Below are 19,947 nucleotides of genomic sequence, written 5' to 3'. Positions count from 1 at the left end.
GAAACACCTTATGTAGGGCAATTGGACACAGTATATAAACATCGTACATCAAATTTCTACGCCTTCTCTTTGCAACTCACCGTGTCTTGGACCTAGAGTTGTCGGTTTTGGGTGCACTTGTTATTTCAGTGCTAAGATTCCGCACACCATTGTATAAGGATGAAAACGGTCGAACTCGGTCGAAAAACTCCTCAACCGTTTTCTACTTTTACATTTGAAATACGAAAGCGAAAGCGAAAGCGAAAGCGGACAAGCCGGACACGAAAACGAACACGAACTTACGGAATATCTAGAATTTCGGAAACGAACCAATTCGAGCGGAATTATGTCGAACACGGTCGGTATGCGAAAATTCAATACGAAATACCGACCCACAGTGCATAGCATTAAACAAGTGCACGACCAAATACATAACAAGTTCACAACTAACAAGTGCATGATCTAGTTCAAGTGCATAGCATTAAACAAGTGCACGACCAAATATATAATAAAAGAGATGAGGCTGGGCGCCGTCTATAAGAGAGGGCAGCTAGCCACCAGTAGAAAGAATACAACTGCGTGGTGAGCAGCCTGTAATTGGGCTGTATGACCTGTGCAGTTGGCCAAATTCGGTTTAAACTGAATTTTGAATTCGGAATATTTCAAATTAAAAGTAGAAAAGTAGAAAACGGTCGAAAAATGGGTAAACCGTTTTCTACTTTTACATTTGAAATACGGAACATCTCAAATGCGAAAGCGAAAACGGTAAAGTCGGACAAGAAAATGCGGATTCGATCGGATTAAATATAGAAAACGATGCGGTTCGGTTCGGGATATTTCCGTTCCGTTTTCATCCTTACCATTGTATGCAGAACCATGTGCAGAGATCCAGAGCATTCCATAGTCAGTCAGTTCTGGCTGACGGGTGAAACGGCCTATCGCCTCTGTTCTTATACCATTTCAGTCATCTGTTGTATGCTACCATCTCTACGCTGTTCTTTGAATCCAATCACCGCATATGCATTACTCTGTTGTTGGTTTTCCTGCACGAGATGAGGCACGATGACAGCTGCTAGCTCCAAAGTTAGTAAGCCTCTCAAGGCATTTCGGTTCACTTCATGAGTTGATCCACAAAAGTTGTACTCTAGCGCTGAAATATTGCTTCGAAAACTGGCATATATAACAGGCTCTGGAAGTATGTGTGATAACTCTGATGAAATAATGTTGGTAGCACAAGTCCTTGTCCATTTGTTTTGCAGCATATATGATTATCTGGGCGCAAAATATCACCGTGTCGTATATGCTGTGGTCGAATGCCAACCACCGGAGGAATATATGGATAATTGGAGATGTCTTTTAAATTTGGTAGTAGTTCTCCCATTACAAAGTCAGTGTCAAGCTTGAAATGAGATGCCAATGACTGCAAACATTTTATAGCAATCCCTACTACGTCTATGCTTTCTGATAGTCGCGGCATAAATGCTAGATGAAAACCCTTCCCTGGCATCTTGTGATCATCAAACTGATATTGTAGCTCCAACTCTATGCCACACCCTTCGCTACATATTGGGCACACACAGCAATGGCAGACTTGGTTTCCTTGCACCCTTCCATACCCAAGGGTCTTCCCTTCAAGTAGTTGCCTGACGAGAGGGATGCAAAAGGTGTAGTGGCGTAGTTGACAGCTTGACTCCACATCTCGTACAAATTTCCTGGCACAATCTGCAAGCCATTCAAATCTTTGAACATCGGAGCAACTCAAACATGACGATTTGTCCTTGTTCAGACGAATGAGAGATGAGAAGTACAGACTTCGACAATGACTGATATGTTCAGTCTCTTGGCCTTCTTGCTCTGACCGTGGCTTGTGTTTGTCTAGGAGATGCGTGGCCTCTATGTAGGCATGTTTGAACACCTTCCTGTGACGAAGCAGTGAGACATCTGTGATTGGCAGATTAGCAGATATCTGAAGAGCAAACTCCAGTTCAGAGAGCGTCATCTTGAGCCTCTCGATGATGCACGTTTCAGAGTCCTTGTCCTCACGCTTTCCTAACAGGATAGAAGAGATTCTGCTCACGGCCTCCTGAATAATTGCTGAACCCACCATTTCTGCCATGAGGAACCTGTACATGCAGCCTCTTAGAGAGCTGGTTTACTTTCTGATAAGGGAAAGAAAATAGATAAAAACTGCCTTGCTAACCCCACACTAAAGAACAATGTTACTGATGCAACGCAGACGCCGCCCTTACCATGGTGACTTATTGTTGCACAAACTGGCCAGTCTGAAACGAATTGGATATTGTTGGGGAATGACCACGAGCCGCGGAGGCCATAGAGTCTGGAGACAGCAGAGACTAACAAGCGAACCGGTTTTTCGTATGATGTGCAGGAAAGTTATAAGAAGGCCTCCGCATTGATGGCCGCATGAAGGCGAAGGCGAGCGAAGGTCGCCCGGCGAAGGCAAACGAAGGTCGCCCCACGAAGGCGGGCGGAGGTCGCTTGGCGAAGGCGGAGGCCGCGGTACCACGAGCAAAAGGCCGCTTGGCAAAGGCGGAGGCTGCAGTGCCATGGGTTCGGAAAGAAGAAAAAAAAAGGAGAACACGACAAGGAAGAGAAAGCTGGAGAAGGAGGAACGTGCTGTTGTCATTCCTTTCAAGAAGTCGATTTTCTTCAACATAGTGATAGCACAACTGGCAATGATAGGCACAGTACTATCACTACCTGTTCAAACCATGAACCAGCAGTGATGCCTATCACTATCGCTTCGTGGCTTGAACTAGCGGTGATAGTTGTTTTGCACCAAAAAAATCATAACTTTTCATTTGAGATAAGATGAAAATAAACTTTATATCAAAATTGTAGAGTACAAAGAGATCTAAAACTTTGTAGTTGACAATTTTTTAATTTGAGATGGTTTCCAAGTCCAAATATTCAATATAAGTTCTCGGATCAGATTTGACATGATTAACCATGTCGAATGGAGACAAAGTCAACATCAAAGTTGTAGTACTTGATTAGATCTATAACTTTGCAGTTAACAACCTTTTTCATTTAAGATTGTTTTGAGTGTTAAATATATAATCTAAGATTCAAAAATGTATAGCTAAAACAATAGCGTTAGCTATATAGTCATGTGTCACATAGCTCAGTTGGCAGGTGCGCTCGCAGAAACATGAACCTTGAGGTCTTGAGTTTGAATCTTGGAAATCCCTCAATCCTGCAGTGATGGTCTTTTGTGTGGTACTGAATCAGAGGGGAAATGGCAACATGGTGATAAATAATTATGAAGAGAGAGATAAAGAGAGTTTTGTCTGGATGAAACCCGTTTTCCAACATTAAAGCTAACATGACAATTTTGGTAACAACGCCATTAAACCACTACAAGAATTAAGGCTTTACATGACAGTTTACTAGTGACGTTCTAAGAAAGCATCATAGAATTCTATTATCTGTGACGGTTCATTCTTGAGGTTATACATCTGTAACGACTGATTTAGTTGTCGTCACGGTTGGACGTCACAGATCATATTCCCTTGTAAACGATGCAAGATCCAGAGTATTCCCTGGCAAACAAATGTTTTTTTTTTCTGTCTAACTCCAAGATATAGGCTAGAGTGAAATATGTGAGCCAAAATATAATTTTATGATTTAAAATGAACCTTACATAAGTGTTGTACATTGATATTCATGGTTTACCATTTAAAAAGTGTCGTATATTCATATCACATATATTGAATATCACAGCTTACCATTTAAAAAGATAAAAGATAAAAGATTATAAAAAAAGAAAATAAAAAATGAAAATGAGGACCGGATGTTGATATTTTGCCCCGGCCGATGTACTCCCTCGGCTCCTGGTCCCTCCTCTCCCTGCTCCCAATCTTATCCTCTCCCACCCGGCCACCTAACAGCATCTCTCACGGACTCTAGCACCGAGCGCCGCTCCTCTCCTCATCTCCACCGCCAACGCGAGCTCACCGAGGCGCCGTCTCTGTTGTGTCCGCTGTCCTCTCCTCCGCGGCCGTCGTTCCAGCCGTGGCAACTGTCCCCGCAGCGCCGTCGTCCGGACGCCATCCCCGTTGCGCACAGATCCAGTCCGCCTACTCCTCTCCCTCCCTGATGCGGTTGCCGTCCCTGCCGCGGCCTCCATCCCCAATCAGTCTCGTCCGTCGCCGTCGCCATCCGTCACCAAGTCCCGGCATCGAGCGGCCATTAGAGCCCCCCGCTCGTGCAAGGGAGGCCAGATCCACAGCCGCTCATCCGAGGGAGACCGGACCTGCCACGTCCAGGTTCATGCACTTTCGTTTCTTTGTGTGTCTGTTTTCTAAAAATTATGTATCTTGTATTCTTGTTTAGGGTACTGGAGGATGGAGATGCTACCTTGGTCCTTAGATGGAGCAGGTGTGTATGATGATTGTATTTAGAGCTTGGATTTCCCTTCGTTATCAATTGAGGTCTGGATATTATATTAGCTTGTATTTAGAGCTTATATTCAGATGGAAACGCAAATGGGATAATTGGCCCGCATGGAATTTGGGATAATTTACCTGTCTTCTTAAAAGGTACAGGTATATTTAGCAGTTAACCAAAACTTCATAAAAAAACCAATCTCGTATGTATTAGTTAGACATCAATTGGTTTAATACCTGTAACCATCTTAGTTTCACTGTATCTCTTGGTTTGCTGATCAAAACATCTTTCTTGGATTGTGTTGACTCATGAGATGCTCTCAAATTACTCTGAACATTCAAGGGTCCCTACTGAAACAGTTACACGGTTTGCTATTGGCCACAACACTTGTGCACGTGAATCTTTAACCTTGGCTTAAGCAGAAAAGGAAGACCCAATAGATCTGCAAGGCCATCTATATTGGACGCAAGCAAATGTGAGTATAGTAGTTTCAAAAACTGTCTTCAGCATTTCTTCATCTAAATTGCATCAGTTCCTAGATGTACATCTTTTCTAACATTTTGTCTGATGATACCTGCTGCTGCTTTCAACTTACTGGTGTATGATAGATTTAAATTCATGTGTAAAGTATAATGCTAGAAAATATCTTTAATGCATGATATTGGACCGTAGTTTATGAAAAAAGGCATGAGCTCTCAATATGCTTGTCATTTGCCCATTTGACTTATGAAAAGTGTACATGCCTATTATGATGAACTATAATTAAGTTGTTTAGGTGATGTCCTACAATCAACATCTGTCTTGGTTCCACTTTACTATGAATGAACTTATGGTTGATTTAACTGAAATGCTTATTGATTTGTGGTCTTATTTTGTAGAACAATCTGGATATAGAAGGCTTGAGGAGGCAGCAGTGCGGTGCGTGGAGGCAGAGGCCTAGCGGTTGTCTGCAAGCGTGTTTCACCATTTTTACAGATCATCTCTCTAGAAGAGATTCTGACCAAAGACAAGAGATGTTGATGCCGAGATAGGGGAAGTGCTACCCATTTGCCTTAGAAAATATATATAGGACAAAATGCTTGTTAGCTTGATTGTGAATTGATACATACTAGTTAGCTTGATCGTGAATTGATTGTCCTCAAACTATGTGACAGCAGTGGACTTGCTAATAAATGAAACTCAATGTATGTTTCTATGATTGGTACGGTGTATTATGAGTTGTACTGCATGTTAATGCAATGATGATGTGACAACATTTGTGTTCTTTTTCGTTACTATGGTTTGGATTTGGGCTGGTTATACACTACTAGAGAACAGACTTTAGAACGATGTCTCAATTTAGCATTAGCCTCGACATTTTTTGCCCCCGGGACTAAAGGACCTTTAGTCCCGGTTAGTAATACCAACCGGGACTAAATGTTCTTTTATTCCCGGTTGAAGCCACCAACCGGGACTAAAAAGTCCTCCAACCTTTAGTCCTGGTTGGTAATACCAACCTGGACTAAAGGTAGACCCTTTAGTCCCGGTTGGTAACACCAACCCGGACTAAAGGACCCTTTAGTCCCGGTTGATAACACCAACCGGGACTAAAGGTCCTCCGATGGGTTAGTTCAAAAGAAAAGCATCCCATCCATTGTTAGATGTGTTGTGTAGGTGGGGTGGTAAGCTCCGCGCGAGGCAGTGCATGAGGTCTTGGGTTCGAATCTCAGGGGGCGCAGCGGTGAGAGGCATTATTTTTTTTAAAGCTGGGATGATCTTTAGTCCCGGTTGTGGCAAACCGGGACTAAAGAACAACACTTTAGTCTCGGATCGCTAGTACCGGGACTAAAACACTCTAGCAAATGTATGTATGACGCAAACTGGCCTAATATCTTTGGTTTATTCTACTGACTTGAACACCGATAGTTTCAAATCCAAATGAGCATTAATCTGGAACTTGAAAACAAATACAGTACATTGCCTTGCTTATGTCCTAGAAATACATTAATAATAATAACACTTGTTAAAAGTTCGTGTACACAAGAGGTCGTTCAGATCATTATGTAGAATTATTCCATGTAGTGATTTGTTCGACATAAAGCAAACGATACATAGGAGATGCCACAGTTGAGGGTTTCACGAGGGACGACACCCGAATGCCACATGACGTGAAAAATACAAAGAACGAAATTAAAACAAACAAGTTGTGCTCACCCGAGACACTACATAAAACTTACAATAACTGCAGGCTAATGCTGCAGGTACCTAATGCAATTAAGCAGCATTACCGGTAGAGCTTGGCCTGGTAGTGATCCCAGCATGCGCGAGCAATGCCCAGATCAGCGTCAGGAGCTCGGTACCGTGGGCGATGGCCTCCTTGTGCGCCTTGAGGTCATCAGAGGGAGCCACGTAGAGCACGATCTCAGACCAGAAGCTGGCCAAGAGAGCCCAGCTTGCGTCCTCATCATCTTGAACCAACTCCATGAGCTGCTTTCCCAACCTCAGGCCCATCTTCACCACCTCGTGCTCGCATCTGTCACCGAGACGAGCAGCCATGGTTATGGCATCGCCTACAACATGTGCATGCTTGATGTCTTTGCTCACCGTCTTGTAAAGTTTCCCTGACCATTCCTTGTTATCTGGCAGCAGCTGAGGAGCCTCAGCCACCAAGTAGGCGCAGTACCGGGACAGATGCATAGCGACGGCCCTGTTGGCATTGGCGGCCGATGAGCGAATGCTGCTGCAGGTAGAGGTCTCAACCATGCCAGTGGCGATGTGCCAGGCGAGGATAACATCGGATGTGCCTTGCCCTTCACATGCCCATCGGAGGCTGTTGCCAATAATACTGCTGTGCTTGTCGAGCGCTGCCGTCCCTTTGGTCAGGGTACCATTGCTCCTTCTAAGCGCGTCGACGATGGCAGCCTTCACCTCTATTGGCACTTTGACATACTGCATCTTTTGGTCAGAGAAGCAAAAGAAGAGTCGGCACATCATCGTCCGGCATGCATACTGCCGCCCTATACTTGGTGGTAGTAGCGACCTCTGTCCGATGTGATCGCTCCAGCTCCTTCTGAACCTGATTCTCAGTTTCATAAGAACACCAAGCCATCTCTGCACACGAGGGGATTCCTGCCAGGACGCATGGGTCATATAGTGGCAAAGCATGGTTACCTTGACCCAGTTGGAGCACAAGTATGACACAATCTGCCATGCCTCTGCGACTATGACGGCTGCGAAAAGTGATAATGTGGGTAGAGTGTTAAAATGTATGCTGCCGAATGCTATTCGGTAGCCATCATTTAAGTACTGGGGTGGAAACATGCACGACGACATAGGTTCTGGCCTGCAGTATATCTGGTTACGGTGGCTGTGAACACTGTAATGCTCTGATATGATAGCGCCCCCAGTTATGCACCAGCCTATAACTGAGAGGGAGACGATGAAATTGAGAATTGGCAGAAGTCGCCCAAAGTTTGAAGTTGGCAATGATGAATAGTAAAAATCAAGGATGAAGGAGATCTCATCTGCCATCACTCTGAATACCCTGTCAGCGCTGCCATTGTTAAGCAGCACATCCAAGACAAAACTAAATGCCTTGGCAGAGCCAGACTCAGCGATATGAGCCTTGGCGAACCGGCGCGTAAGCAGCTTGGACAATGCGAATGAAAGGCATAAGTCCTTGAGCCATGGCTGGGAGGCCAAGAGAGCATCGCCAGTCGCCGACATTCGCCATACCATGTCGACGGTCACCAAGCTAGCGTTTATTTGCTTGATGCTGTACCCATGGGGTGTTTCCTCGATCTGCTGCTTGTCCTCCCCCATCACTATAAATGGGGGTATCATCTGATTCGGATGACCACACAACGCCACCGCGGGCGCCGGTGATAATCCTGCTTCTAATGGGCTCTCATCATCACCTTGTAATTTCTCCATGTATCCGGCGATAAGGTGAGAGTTGCGCCCAAGAGCAAAAGATTTCCTTGCCTTCTGAAACGCATACCACATGAGCATTATCTTTGCAAGACTAAGAAGACAGAGAACCACAAGATATTGTGATAGCATCTTGTAGAACAATATGCTTGACAACCTCGTGTAGTATGGGCTAGTTTCGGTGACGAAACCTCGGCCTGCGTAGTAGAACACCAGGTATGATGTCCATACCGTACGGAAAAGAAGCTGGATCAAAGGGCTCAGGTTCTGCCCACAATGGTAGTCATCAGCGGCGACTACTGCACTTGTGTTGGTTCCCACAATCTGGACAAGAACTGTCCAGATCAGGAGCAAGGCCACGTATGACCTGCCGTGGCAGAAGACGTCAAGCCCTCCTGACATGCTGCAGGATTCCTTGCCAATGGAAGAGGCAACGTAGGAGACGATGGGGAGGTACAGCGTGGAGGCTCCCTGGAACAGGAACCGGGTCACGGCTGCATAGCGATAACGCCGGCCCAACGCACTAGCTGCCACCATGATTGCCACAAGGATGGCATTGGCAACCATGAGTGCATTGGACCGCCACAGCTGCATAGTCACCCCGCCGACAAACTCGACGACAGCATCTGAGCACAGGTCTGCTTTGATTTCACAAATGTACAGGCACTGTCAGTGTGAATGTAAGCAAATCCATAGAGCAAACATGATTTAATTTGCAGTGTTTTCAGACATCATTTCAGCACTTCATGCGCATTCATATATATAAACAAAGATCACATTGCAAATATGAACCAGCATGTTAACTAGTTACCACTTACCAGCATGAGAAACTGGTAGAGACATGGAAGAATCTCCAATAGTGTAGTCCGGCTAGAAGCCTAAAGTAACCCAGAGAGAGTGAAGGATGTGCCCTGCTGCTCTCTAGTATTTATACTGAGGCTTAGCTTGTGCCAATCGAACTTGGGCTGCCCCTTCGTCCTAACGCATGCCACATATTTTTTAATCCCTCGGTTCCAAATTTGTAAGCTATTCTGGCTTTTATTTATAGATATGTAGCTTTTTGCCATGCACATAAATGTACACTATATCTTGGCTATGTATCTAAAAAATTCCTAATGACTTGCAACATACTAGATATATAGCAAAACCTATATTGAGCAAGCTTCAAGGTTCAACCTAGCTCATCAGTGTGGTCGCCGGTGGTGCCCATTTCACAGTCTCTTGTTTTTAGATAATAGAACAACGTTCCAGCCTCTACCATCCGGAGTTCACACTCTCTTGGGGAGCCTTTCTTAAGAAGAGGATGGCCAACACAAACCTCCAATGGACAAGACATTGGCAACGGAAAATGGTTAAGGGGCCGTTTGATGGATCTTCTCCACCAGCTTCCAGAGCCGTTTCATCATATCCACAACCAAACAGAAAGTGGTTAAGGGGTCGTTTGATGCATCTTTTCCACCAAATTCCACGGCCACTTCAACATATCCACAACCAATGCAAAGTGGTTAAGGGGCGGTTTAGGAGTTTCATGCCACTGTTTTCAAGATTCTCATGTGTTGGAAATTGTGCAGAGATAAGTTCGATCCCCATGAAACTCATTTCATCACATGAAACTATTATCATACCTCTCTTCGTCAATACTATGCCACATCAGGTTATTTAATATCCATGAAACTCTCATGAAATCTACCTTGTGACCGGCCTAAGTCGGCGGCACTAAACTTGTTGCCTTGTTGGCGTCTTTGCCATGTCAGCGATATGATTCCTGATGTACCAGTATGTACTGTGCTAGTCTGCTCTCTGCTCCGCGGGCTGCGAGTAGTTCGTTGGAGTCAAGTCCACGCCTTGGCCTCGCAGCAGGTCAAGGTCTCCTAGAGTTGTTTTGCACAAGGAGAGGAGAATAGCAGGAGGTAGCTGACGTCAACAGGTGTTGACGTCACAACCCGTGCTTGCCCTACGACAACAGGTGTTGACGTCAGAACCGAACCAACACAGGGACAAGGCCATGTGAGCTGGTTATTGTGGTGTCCAGTATTTGGTTGGATCATTGTAGCAATATAAGATTGTACTACTCCATTATTTGCAACATACACAAGCCTATTATTTGTGAAATAAAACTATTTTTCTGGCTGCCAACCATACACTAATTTCCCTTGTTATTGATATTGTACGCCTACACGACTTGCCAACCGATACCCAATACCAGTGCTTGTTTGATTTTGAAAATAAAAATAGTCTCCTAATTACTCCATGCTATGCAAAGATACTACTAATTATTTACTCCATCCCCTACAAATTATATATCATTTTAGTTTTATCCTAAGTCAAACTTACCTAACTTTGACTGGGCTTTTAAAAACAATATATGAATTTTCGTACATATTTAAAAAATACACTATTAATAAATATTGTATAAAGTATATAATGAGATGGCCTGTAATTTGGATATTACAGATGTTTGATGCAATTTTTTTTATAAAAGTTATCAAATTGATATAACTTTTACTTAGAAGAAAAACATAAATTGACCTGTGTTTTGGCACGAGTGGAGTGTTCGCACTACAGGAACTGCTGGATTCCCCGAGTGCCGGTTGCACTCGGGGAAGGCCCAGTTGCACTCGGGGAAGCCTTCCCCGAGTGCAACACTCGGGGAAGAGCCTCCGGCTAATCCTCTCACGGGAAAGCCGCCTTCCCCGAGTGTCAAAAATCGTGCACTCGGGGAAGGCTTTGCCGAGTGCCGTGCTGGCACTCGGGGAAGACTTGACGCCGTTGGCCGACGGCCGACGTTGTTTTTTTTTTATTTTCTTCCCCGAGTGCAACACTCGGGAAAGATTTTTGAATTTTTTTTTAAAATACTCTTTGCCGAGTGCCGAAGTTCAGGCACTCGGGGAAGAAATTTGTTTTTTTTATAAAAATCCCTCTTCCCCGAGTGCCACAGCACAGGCACTCGGGGAAGCCACCTCTAAAATTATTTTTTTTTGTTTTTTGCTTTTCCACGTAAACAACAAAGCATATATATATATATATATATATATATATATATATATATATATATATATCACAAACCAAACCACAAATCAACACCAATATGTCACAAACCACATTTATATATCACAAACGACCAAATTTGTCCGAAATCCACAATATATTACAAACCACACGTTCAAAAGTACACACTATTCCAAGTTCACAAGTTCAATACAAAAAAACGACTCCGAAGGCGGCTCACGGCGACTGTGAGGGGTGGGACGCCCCAGTGTGCGATCCCGGCGACGGTCCAGGTGGGGATGGCCCGACGTGCGATGCCGGCGACCCTTCGACATGGTTCGACGCCCCACCCGATTGATGCTGCAAAAAAGAGACGAGATTGCACGTGAGTGACAAGATAAAAATATAAGGAGTGTAAAGAAAAGTTGAAAATTTCGGCAGCACCTCCCCTGCATGGGGAGGTTTCCAAAACATGCAAGAAAAACGTCGGCACGAAGGCCGACAACCACATTTCCAGCACGAAGGCCGACACATCAACAAATCCGGCACGAATGCCAACACATCAACAAATCCGGCACGAAGGCCATCACTAGGTTTGACACTAAGCATGAGCAAAGAAAGTAAAACATCCGTACTCATACTCACCGGAGTAGACTCTCGACGATATGGTGGTGGTGGTGGTGGTGCAAGCAGCTCTACTAGAATCTCCCAACCTTGTTTCTGCCCAAGTTGTTGCACGAACTTGAGCAAACCATCTTGCTGGGCCTCCAAAGCTTGTACCCTCTGACGCTCGGACTCCCGCTCGGCCCGCTCAGCCTCCCTCTCAACTAGCAAACTCTTCTGCTGAGCCCGAAGTTGCTGCAGCTCGGCCTGCAACATTTGACCCCAATGTTTCAATAATGCATAGCTAAGGAACGTAAAAGTGAAAGAACGACGAATGAAACTGGAATACTTACCTGGATTGAAGCCACCGCTGTCGGCCGTTGGCTTATGGGCACGCTAGAGCTCGTGCTCGCTGCTCGTAGGCGGTTGAGAGGAGTACAGCCCGTCTCGAGGATGCCATCGCCCATGTAAAACCGCCCATGCTTCTTGCCTTGCCCAATCCTCATCACTAGCTCAGGATCAAGGCGCTCCTCGGTCCTCGGATCGTAGTCCGACCCGTGGACTAACCTTGATGCCTCCGTGTACGAACTGAGGCGGGTGTGGACGCTGGAGTTGGTGTACGCCTCTGGGCCCGCATCCAGGTTGTACTCGATGTTGGACTTTGCCGGGCCCATGTGGGCCAGAGCATACGCCGTGAGTTGGCCAATTGGCTGGCCACCGTGCGCCGCCTCCTGCGAGAAAGACAACATGTGGTTAGAAATCATGCAGAATTGAGCGCGGCTAGATTAGACAAGTGGTGGAGACTTACATATGTCTTTTTGTATTTGCTGAGGGTGGCGCTGCCCTGATGGTGAGGTACACCTGGCATCAGCATACGGTGCTCGCTTTTCTCTTGGTGCGCCTTCTGCCAGTCCGCGTCCAACCATCTGTCCACTATAGCAGCCCAGCAATCGGGAAAGGTGGCGCACCAGCTCGGAATCACCTACAAGCCATCAGAAGATCAAATTAGGCATAGTTAATCTAAAAAGAGATCAATAGGAGATGTTTTCTATTTACCTGTAGGTACTGCTCCCTTGTCAGAATCTCTATCTCTCTTCTTGCCTGAGTTCTGTTCATTCTTCTATTACGGTAGGTGACGTTGTAGTCAATGTGCGCCTGGAGGCGGGACTCATGATACAAGTCCGAGACACGCCTTCTACAGGAAGTGGCAGCCACCTCATGCGCCCTTAACTCCTGTCCCGGCTGGCATCTGAAGAAGTCCTGCATAAAGACACGAGGTATCCATTATTTTATTTCAAGAATGTCCAATGAATGCAATGAATTGAGGGTTGTAGAGCGAGAAAGGCTTACCCACAACTCCGTAAGCACCTGATCCGCCAAGTTTAGGTGCCCAGCGGCGGGGAAGAGGGCGTAGTGGTCGAACGAGGGTATCTCTGGGTCCTCATCCTCCGACGTCCACACTAGGCCAGGGAAGTGTTCCCTGCACAGAAGTCCTAGGATCCCATTGACATTGCGAGCCGGGACCCCCTCCTCCACAAGCATCCAGTTCCTGCACAAGTGGTTAACAATAGTTATTATTAGCTCTAATTATGATTTTTCAACATATCAAATGAAGAACATATGAAGTTACTTACCTATCCCCCTCGGGTGCAATCAGTGGGCGGCGGTCAACAAGAATCGGTCGCTTCGGGAGCTGGCTGGGACCTCGCTTATAGGGTTTCGAGGCTGCAGAGGAAGTCGAACCCCCTGCCCCCTCCTCGGACGTGTGCGGAACCCCCTCCTCGGACGCGTGCGGAACAGCGTCGTCGTACATCTGTGGAATGGCGTCCTCGCCCACCGTGGGCAGAGGTACGTCGTCAGCCCTAGCAGAGCGCGAGGAGCCGAGGTCGTGGTCAGTCAGCGGCAGGCCCCCCCGCCTGGGCCTGCCCCTCGGACGCCTCTGCCTCTCTGACGGCTCCGTCTCTGTCTCCTCAGCCGCTGACGTGTCCCTCGGTCTCGAGTAAGTCGAGGGACAGCTCCTCCTAGTGGGTCCCATCACCTGCAATTAAAAAGAATAAACCATTATTAGTCATGATAAACAAGAAATACTTAGCAAGGGATGCAAAATAAAGAAAATGTAATTACAAAATAACATAGTATTACATGTATTTCTAATATTCTTCATGATCGGGATTATCTGGACGATAGGTATCGTCATCACTATCAAGAGCCTCCAAATCGTCAATAGCCTCATCCTCATCGCTGTCTAGTTGTAGTCCGTCAAGCATTTTCAAGTCTCTCGGATCATGCACCTCATCTGCAGCTTGCTCGTCAACAACCCATTCCTCGTCTACTTCCATTTCAATCTCCCCGGTTAAGTCTATCTCAAGCATCCCTGGTAGTCCCTCGTCTTGTTGATAGAACTCCCCGTCATGCGTGGGTGGGTTCAAGTTGTAATCATCATCGTTTGGGCGAGGTAATTTACCATGTGGTGATACCTTGTGCACAATATACCAACCCTGAAGACGTGGGTCGGTTTTGCACGCATATGGACAATAATAAACTTGACTGGCTTATTGAGCCACAATATAGACATCATCTCCTTCATAGAAGGAATCCTGTCTAGTTTCGACTATTCCAAGTTTAGGGGACTTTCTCTGTACTGTAGGTTTAAACCACTGGCATTTGAATACGACAAGCTTAGGTGCATTTTCACCATGGTATTCGAGCTCGTATATTTCTTCAACTGTGCCATAATAGTCCTCCTGATCAGCATCAGGCGTAACTACTCCGGGCGTAAATACTCCGGTATTCGTGGTCCTTGCATTGGCCCGATTCTTCTCGTAGCCTGTTGTGTGAAAGCGATATCCATTCACATCATAAGCGTTAAATGACGAGACCTTACAGTAAAAGCCTTTGGCCACTTGTCGTAATTCGGCACTTATAGACAAATCACTTTGGCACTACAAGATCAAGCAGGAGAGAAATGAAATTAGGCAACTAGGAACGCCAAACTTAGAACGAGCTAAGTTGGTCAGAAGGTACCTTTCTTTGGAACCATGTAATGAAATCAACCTTGAAATCAGGCAAACCATGTTGAAGAAGGGTATCTCGTTCATGGTCAGAAGGTGGACTTGGATGATGCCAGTATTGATTAAAAAATTCTCTGCACCGACAAGCAACAAGGTTGTTGGATGCAGAAAATTTACGGAGTATGTAACAAGTTCGTTGAGAACTTACCCCTGATACTTGTCGACTTCCTCAAGGTTCATCAACACGTAGAGCATGATCTTGCGCCACTCTTCATTGGTCAATATCTTTTTGGACGCTCCACTTGATCTCCCACGTTGCCCTTTGAATAGGCTGAGGGTCGATTCATTTTCGTCCTCGTTGTAACAAGGGGGTGGATTATGCACACTTGGAAGGTTCTCACTATAGTATGATGTTGTGAAGTTTGACACCTCCTCACGAATGAATGCCTCTGCTATGGAAGCCTCAATACTGCCTTTGTTTCCACATTTCTGGCGAACAGTCTTTAGACATCTCTCTATTGGATAGCACCAACGGTTCTGCACGGGCCCCCCCATTCGTACCTCATTCGAGAGGTGCAAAATCAAATGTTGCATCGACAAGAAAAAGCCAGGTGGAAAAATCTTCTCCAACTTACAGAGCAACTCGGGTGCCGTTTTTTCCAACTCCTCAACCACTCTTAGAGATATCTCCTTGGCACAGAGCTGGCGGAAGAAAAAGCTCAACTCTGCCAGCACCTTCTAGACATGCTCAGGGACGTAGCCTCGAACCATCGACAGAAGAAGCCGCTCAATCCATATGTGAAAGTCATGACTCTTCATCCCTAAGACTTTGCCAGTTTCTGGGTTCGCTCCCCTCCTCAGATTCGCTACAAACCCATCAGGGAAACTTAACGTCTGCATCCATTCTATCACTTCCGTCCTGTGCTTCTTTTCCAAGACGTAATCAGCCTTAGGCCTTTTCCATGGTTTGTTGTCTCTTGGAGGCAGCATCTATAGCTTAGGTCTATCGCATAGTGTTGCCATGTCTACTCTGGCCTTAGGGTTGTCCTTTGTCTTGTCAGGAATGTCCATGAGTGTTGCCCAAAGTGCTTCGGCGACATTCTTCTCAGTGTGCATTACATCTATGTTATGTGGAAGGAGAAGGTCATCAAAATAGGGAAGCCTCTCCAATCCCGGATTATGAGTCCACATATGTTCCACACCATAGCCCACAAAGCGATCTTTCTTTGGCTTATCTTTCTTTGGATTACCTTTCTTTCTTTTACCCTTCTTTGGATTATCTTCCTGCGCTGGGACCACGAGAGCATCTATCTGAGCATGAACCTGGGCACTTGTCATCTTCTGAGGTGCACTAGTCATCACCGTGGCACCTTTCGTGAAGTTCTTGGTGTCTCTTCTGAATGCATGGTCAAGAGGGAGGAACTGTCGATGCTTGTCGAACGACGAGAACTTGCCACCCTTCTTCAACCAAATGAACTGTAGAGCTGCCTTGCATACCGGGCATGGATACTTCCCGTGGACACACCAGCCGGTGAATATCCCATACACCAGAAAGTCATGCATAGAGTATTGGTACCAAACATACATTTTGAAGTTCCTCCTTGTAGCTCGGTCGTAAGTCAATACGCCTTCATTCCAAGCCTCGATCAATTCATCATAAACAGGCTCCATGTACACACCCATTTTGTCTCCCGGGTGTCCAGGAATTATCAACGTCAAGAATATGTTTTGCCGTTGAAGTAGGTCCCCGGGGGGGAGATTGAGGGGGATAGCGAACATGGGCCAACAAGTGTATGGGGCCGACATCATTCCATAAGGATTGAACCCATCCGTTGCCAGCGCAACACGTACATTACGGGCCTCTTCATCTTTGCCACGATGCTTGGCATTAAAGCTTTTCCATGCTTCACCATCTGCTGGATGTATCATCTTGTCTTTATTGTATCGAACACCATTCTTGTGCCATCTCATCTGTTTCGCAGACTCCTCTTTCATGAATAGCTGTTGGAGCCTCGGTATGATTGGAAGGTGTCGTAGGACTTTCATGGGGATCCTCTCATTCTGCTCCTTCTTGCCATCACCTTTGTCTACCTCCACATATCTAGAGGATTTACACTTTGGACAGTACTTTGCATCCTTATGTTCTTTCCTAAATAGGACGCACCCCTTTGGACAACAATGTATCTGGTCATACGGCATCTTCAGTGCCCGAAGGAGTTTTGTTGACTCGTACAAGTTTGGAGGCAGCTGATGACCCGCCGGAAGCAGATCCCCAATAATTGCCACCATATCATCGAAGCATTTTCGAGTCATGTTGTGATGTGACTTCAACCCCAATAGGCGCCCAATGGCATCTAGTTGAGAAATCGATGTCTTCTCATGTAGGAACTTCTGTGCCGATTTCAACATGTCCAAGAACACCTTAGCGCTTGGCTCTGGCTCCTCCTCCCCATCCTCCTGCTCGTCCTCCGTACGTCCTTCAGCGAACATCGCATCCGCATAGTCACCTAACCATCCTGCTACCCCGCCATCACCATCAAATGCCTCCAAGCCTCGTCTCACTACCTCCTCTCTAGGACGGTAGGGTTCACCATGGTGCACCCACCGGGTATAGTTTGGCATAAATCCATACTTGCAAAGATGCTTCATCATGACTTCCCTTATTCTTCTTTTCTTGTTTTCACATTCGCTGTAGGGACAGAACGTGTCTCTTGCTCCCTTAGCTGCCTTAAATGCATGGTCCAAGAATTTCTTGGTCTTATCCATCCATTCACGGGTGATTTGAGACTGACTTGGGCGTCCCGTGTACATCCACTCACGGGTATCCATCCTCTAGCATATACACATAACGGAGTAAAGTAACCATCAGTCGCATCTGCACGGCGTGCCTACTGTCTAATAGGTGAGGATAGGTCCTAATCCCACCCGCGGATGCGTAGATGAGGTTAGTTTCCATGCTCTACTCTGATCCGAGACAGAATTTCGGCAGCACCTACCCGCTGCTCTCCCGATACACATCCTGGAAGGGAGAGTGTGTATCTAGAGAACAACAGGTAGGTGGTGCCAAAACTCCGTCTCGGATCCGAGCAGAACATGGAAACTAACCCATCTACCCATCCGCGAGCTGTCCAATTACACCTGGACAATCCGAAATAGATACGGTCATAGATATGGAGAGATCCGCATACCTCCAATCGTATCTGTTTCGGACGGGAGATGCCTAACTAGGCTACACCGATCTACGTACGACAACGGTAAGGAAAAGAGCTTAATTATACCTAGGGTGGTGGTGGAGAAAGGCTAGCGACGCAGTGGCGATTCGGTGCAGTGGCGAGTTGGCGCTGTGCAGGTAGGACCGCAGCGCCGACGAAGACGATCGAGGTCGCCTAGGTGCTCCGATTCCCCTGCGACAGGTCCTGCTCTGCAAAAGAAGAAAAATAGCACTATAAGTACAAAATTTCGGCAGAACCTCCCCTGCATGGGGAGGTTTCGATAACCTGCAAGAAAAACCGTCGACACAATGGCCGACGTCCACATTTGGGGCACGATGGCCCACACATCCACAATTCCGGCACGAAGGCCGTCAACACATAAACGGCGCGATGGCCGACAACCAGAACGGGACGGTTCGTATACCTTGGGCGTTGGCGGGACGTGCATGCGGAGAAGAAGACGCCGACAACGGGACAGGACGTGGCGACGGTGGCACCTCCTCCCCTTCTTTCTCCTTCTCCTCCCCTTCCCCTTCTTCTTCCTCCTTCCTCCTCCTTCCTCCACCTACCTCCTCCTTCTCTGCTCCCTGACCAGCGCCAGGGGCCGGGCTCCACACGGACAGACGGACGGATAGGGGCCAGGCGGCTTGCCTTGGGGCTGGGGAGGGGGCGCGCCGGCCGGACGGGCCCCGACGCGCAGGGACAGGGGCGCGCCGGCGGGGCCGCGCCGTCGTCTCGGGCTACGGGGGCGCGCCGGCGGGGCCTGAGGGGTCGCGCTGCGCGGGGGCTGCGGGGGCGCGACGCCGTCTCGGGCTGCGGGAGCGTGCCGGTGAGGCCTGCTGGGGCGCGCGGCGCGAGGGCTGCGGTGGCACGCGGCGCTGCGGGGGCTACGGGGGGCGCGCGGCGAGCGGCAGCGGCGCGCGGAGGGAGCTGGCGGCGGCGGGGTAGCGCACGGACGGGGCGGGCTAGCGGGTGTGGGGTGGGGTGGGGTGGCCGGTTAGGTTTAGATAAGGCCTGTTGGGCCTTTTTTTTTTAAGTCTTCCCCGAGTGCCCTGTCCTGGCACTCGGGAAAGAGCCTCTTCGCCGAGTGCCAGGGAAGGCACTCGGTGAAGAATTTTTGTTTTTTTTTGTTTTTTTACCTCATTTTTTTTGTGAGGCCTTCCCACATTGTTTAAAACTGCATGTTCATATTTGGGACAATTTTGACTTATTTTGTTATATTTCGTTAGTTTTTTTCGTTTCGTTAAATTTTTTTGCATACTTCGAATTTGAACTGCAGGTGCATGAAATAATGGAATTTGGTGATTCAAAAAATTATATTAATGATATTTGGTGTATGTTGATGCCTTATCCAGGAACTCGCATGAAATGTCGAGCATCTTGTTGACGTAACATGACGAACAACTTGCGGGAAAAGTGTATTTAAATTATAGGAGCAAGTTGTTCGTCATGTTACGTCAACAAGATGCTCGACATTTCATGCGAGTTCCTGGATAAGGCATCAACATACACCAAATATCATTAATATAATTTTTTGAATCACCAAATTCCATTATTTCATGCACCTGCAGTTCAAATTCGAAGTATGCAAAAAAATTCAACGAAACAAAAAAAACTAACGAAATATAACAAAATAAGTCAAAATTGTCCCAAATATGAACATGCAGTTTTAAACAATGTGGGAAGGCCTCACAAAAAAAATGAGGTAAAAAAACAAAAAAAAAACAAAAATTCTTCCCCGAGTGCCTTCCCTGGCACTCGGCGAAGAGGCTCTTTCCCGAGTGCCAGGACAGGGCACTCGGGGAAGGCAGCCTCTTCCCCGAGTGTCCTGTTCT

The 19,947-nt window shown here is 46.7% G+C and overlaps 1 protein-coding gene across 2 annotated transcripts; it reads right to left on the bottom strand.

Annotated features, from left to right (window-relative positions):
* Positions 1–6,441: 6,441 nt before the first annotated feature.
* On the bottom strand, positions 6,442–9,318 carry LOC136545043 (uncharacterized). 2 transcript variants are annotated; one of them, XM_066537091.1, is made up of 2 exons: positions 9,117–9,318; positions 6,442–8,936 (listed from the first exon to the last, which is right to left on the bottom strand). In XM_066537091.1, exons 1-2 carry the CDS (start codon positions 9,139–9,141, stop codon positions 6,643–6,645), a joined length of 2,319 nt encoding a protein of 772 aa, XP_066393188.1. In that variant the 5' UTR covers positions 9,142–9,318; the 3' UTR covers positions 6,442–6,642. The 2 variants fall into 2 exon arrangements, with proteins under 2 accessions (XP_066393188.1, XP_066393187.1); XM_066537090.1 differs by having other exon boundaries at positions 6,442–8,939; positions 9,117–9,167.
* Between the last annotated feature and the right edge of the window lie 10,629 nt (positions 9,319–19,947).

This window comes from Miscanthus floridulus, chromosome 3, assembly GCF_019320115.1.
Source record: "Miscanthus floridulus cultivar M001 chromosome 3, ASM1932011v1, whole genome shotgun sequence".
Classification (NCBI taxonomy): Eukaryota; Viridiplantae; Streptophyta; class Magnoliopsida; order Poales; family Poaceae; genus Miscanthus; species Miscanthus floridulus.
This window is presented reverse-complemented; position numbering and strand designations above follow the sequence as displayed.

Bases quoted from the DNA above. Each gene is read 5' to 3' on its own strand.
- LOC136545043 (XM_066537090.1), bottom strand. From the start codon at position 9,141: ATGTCTCTACCAGTTTCTCATGCTG. The intron at 8,940-9,116 runs GTAAGTGGTAAC...GTGAAATCAAAG, and splicing joins TCTACCAGTTTCTCATGCTG to CAGACCTGTGCTCAGATGCT.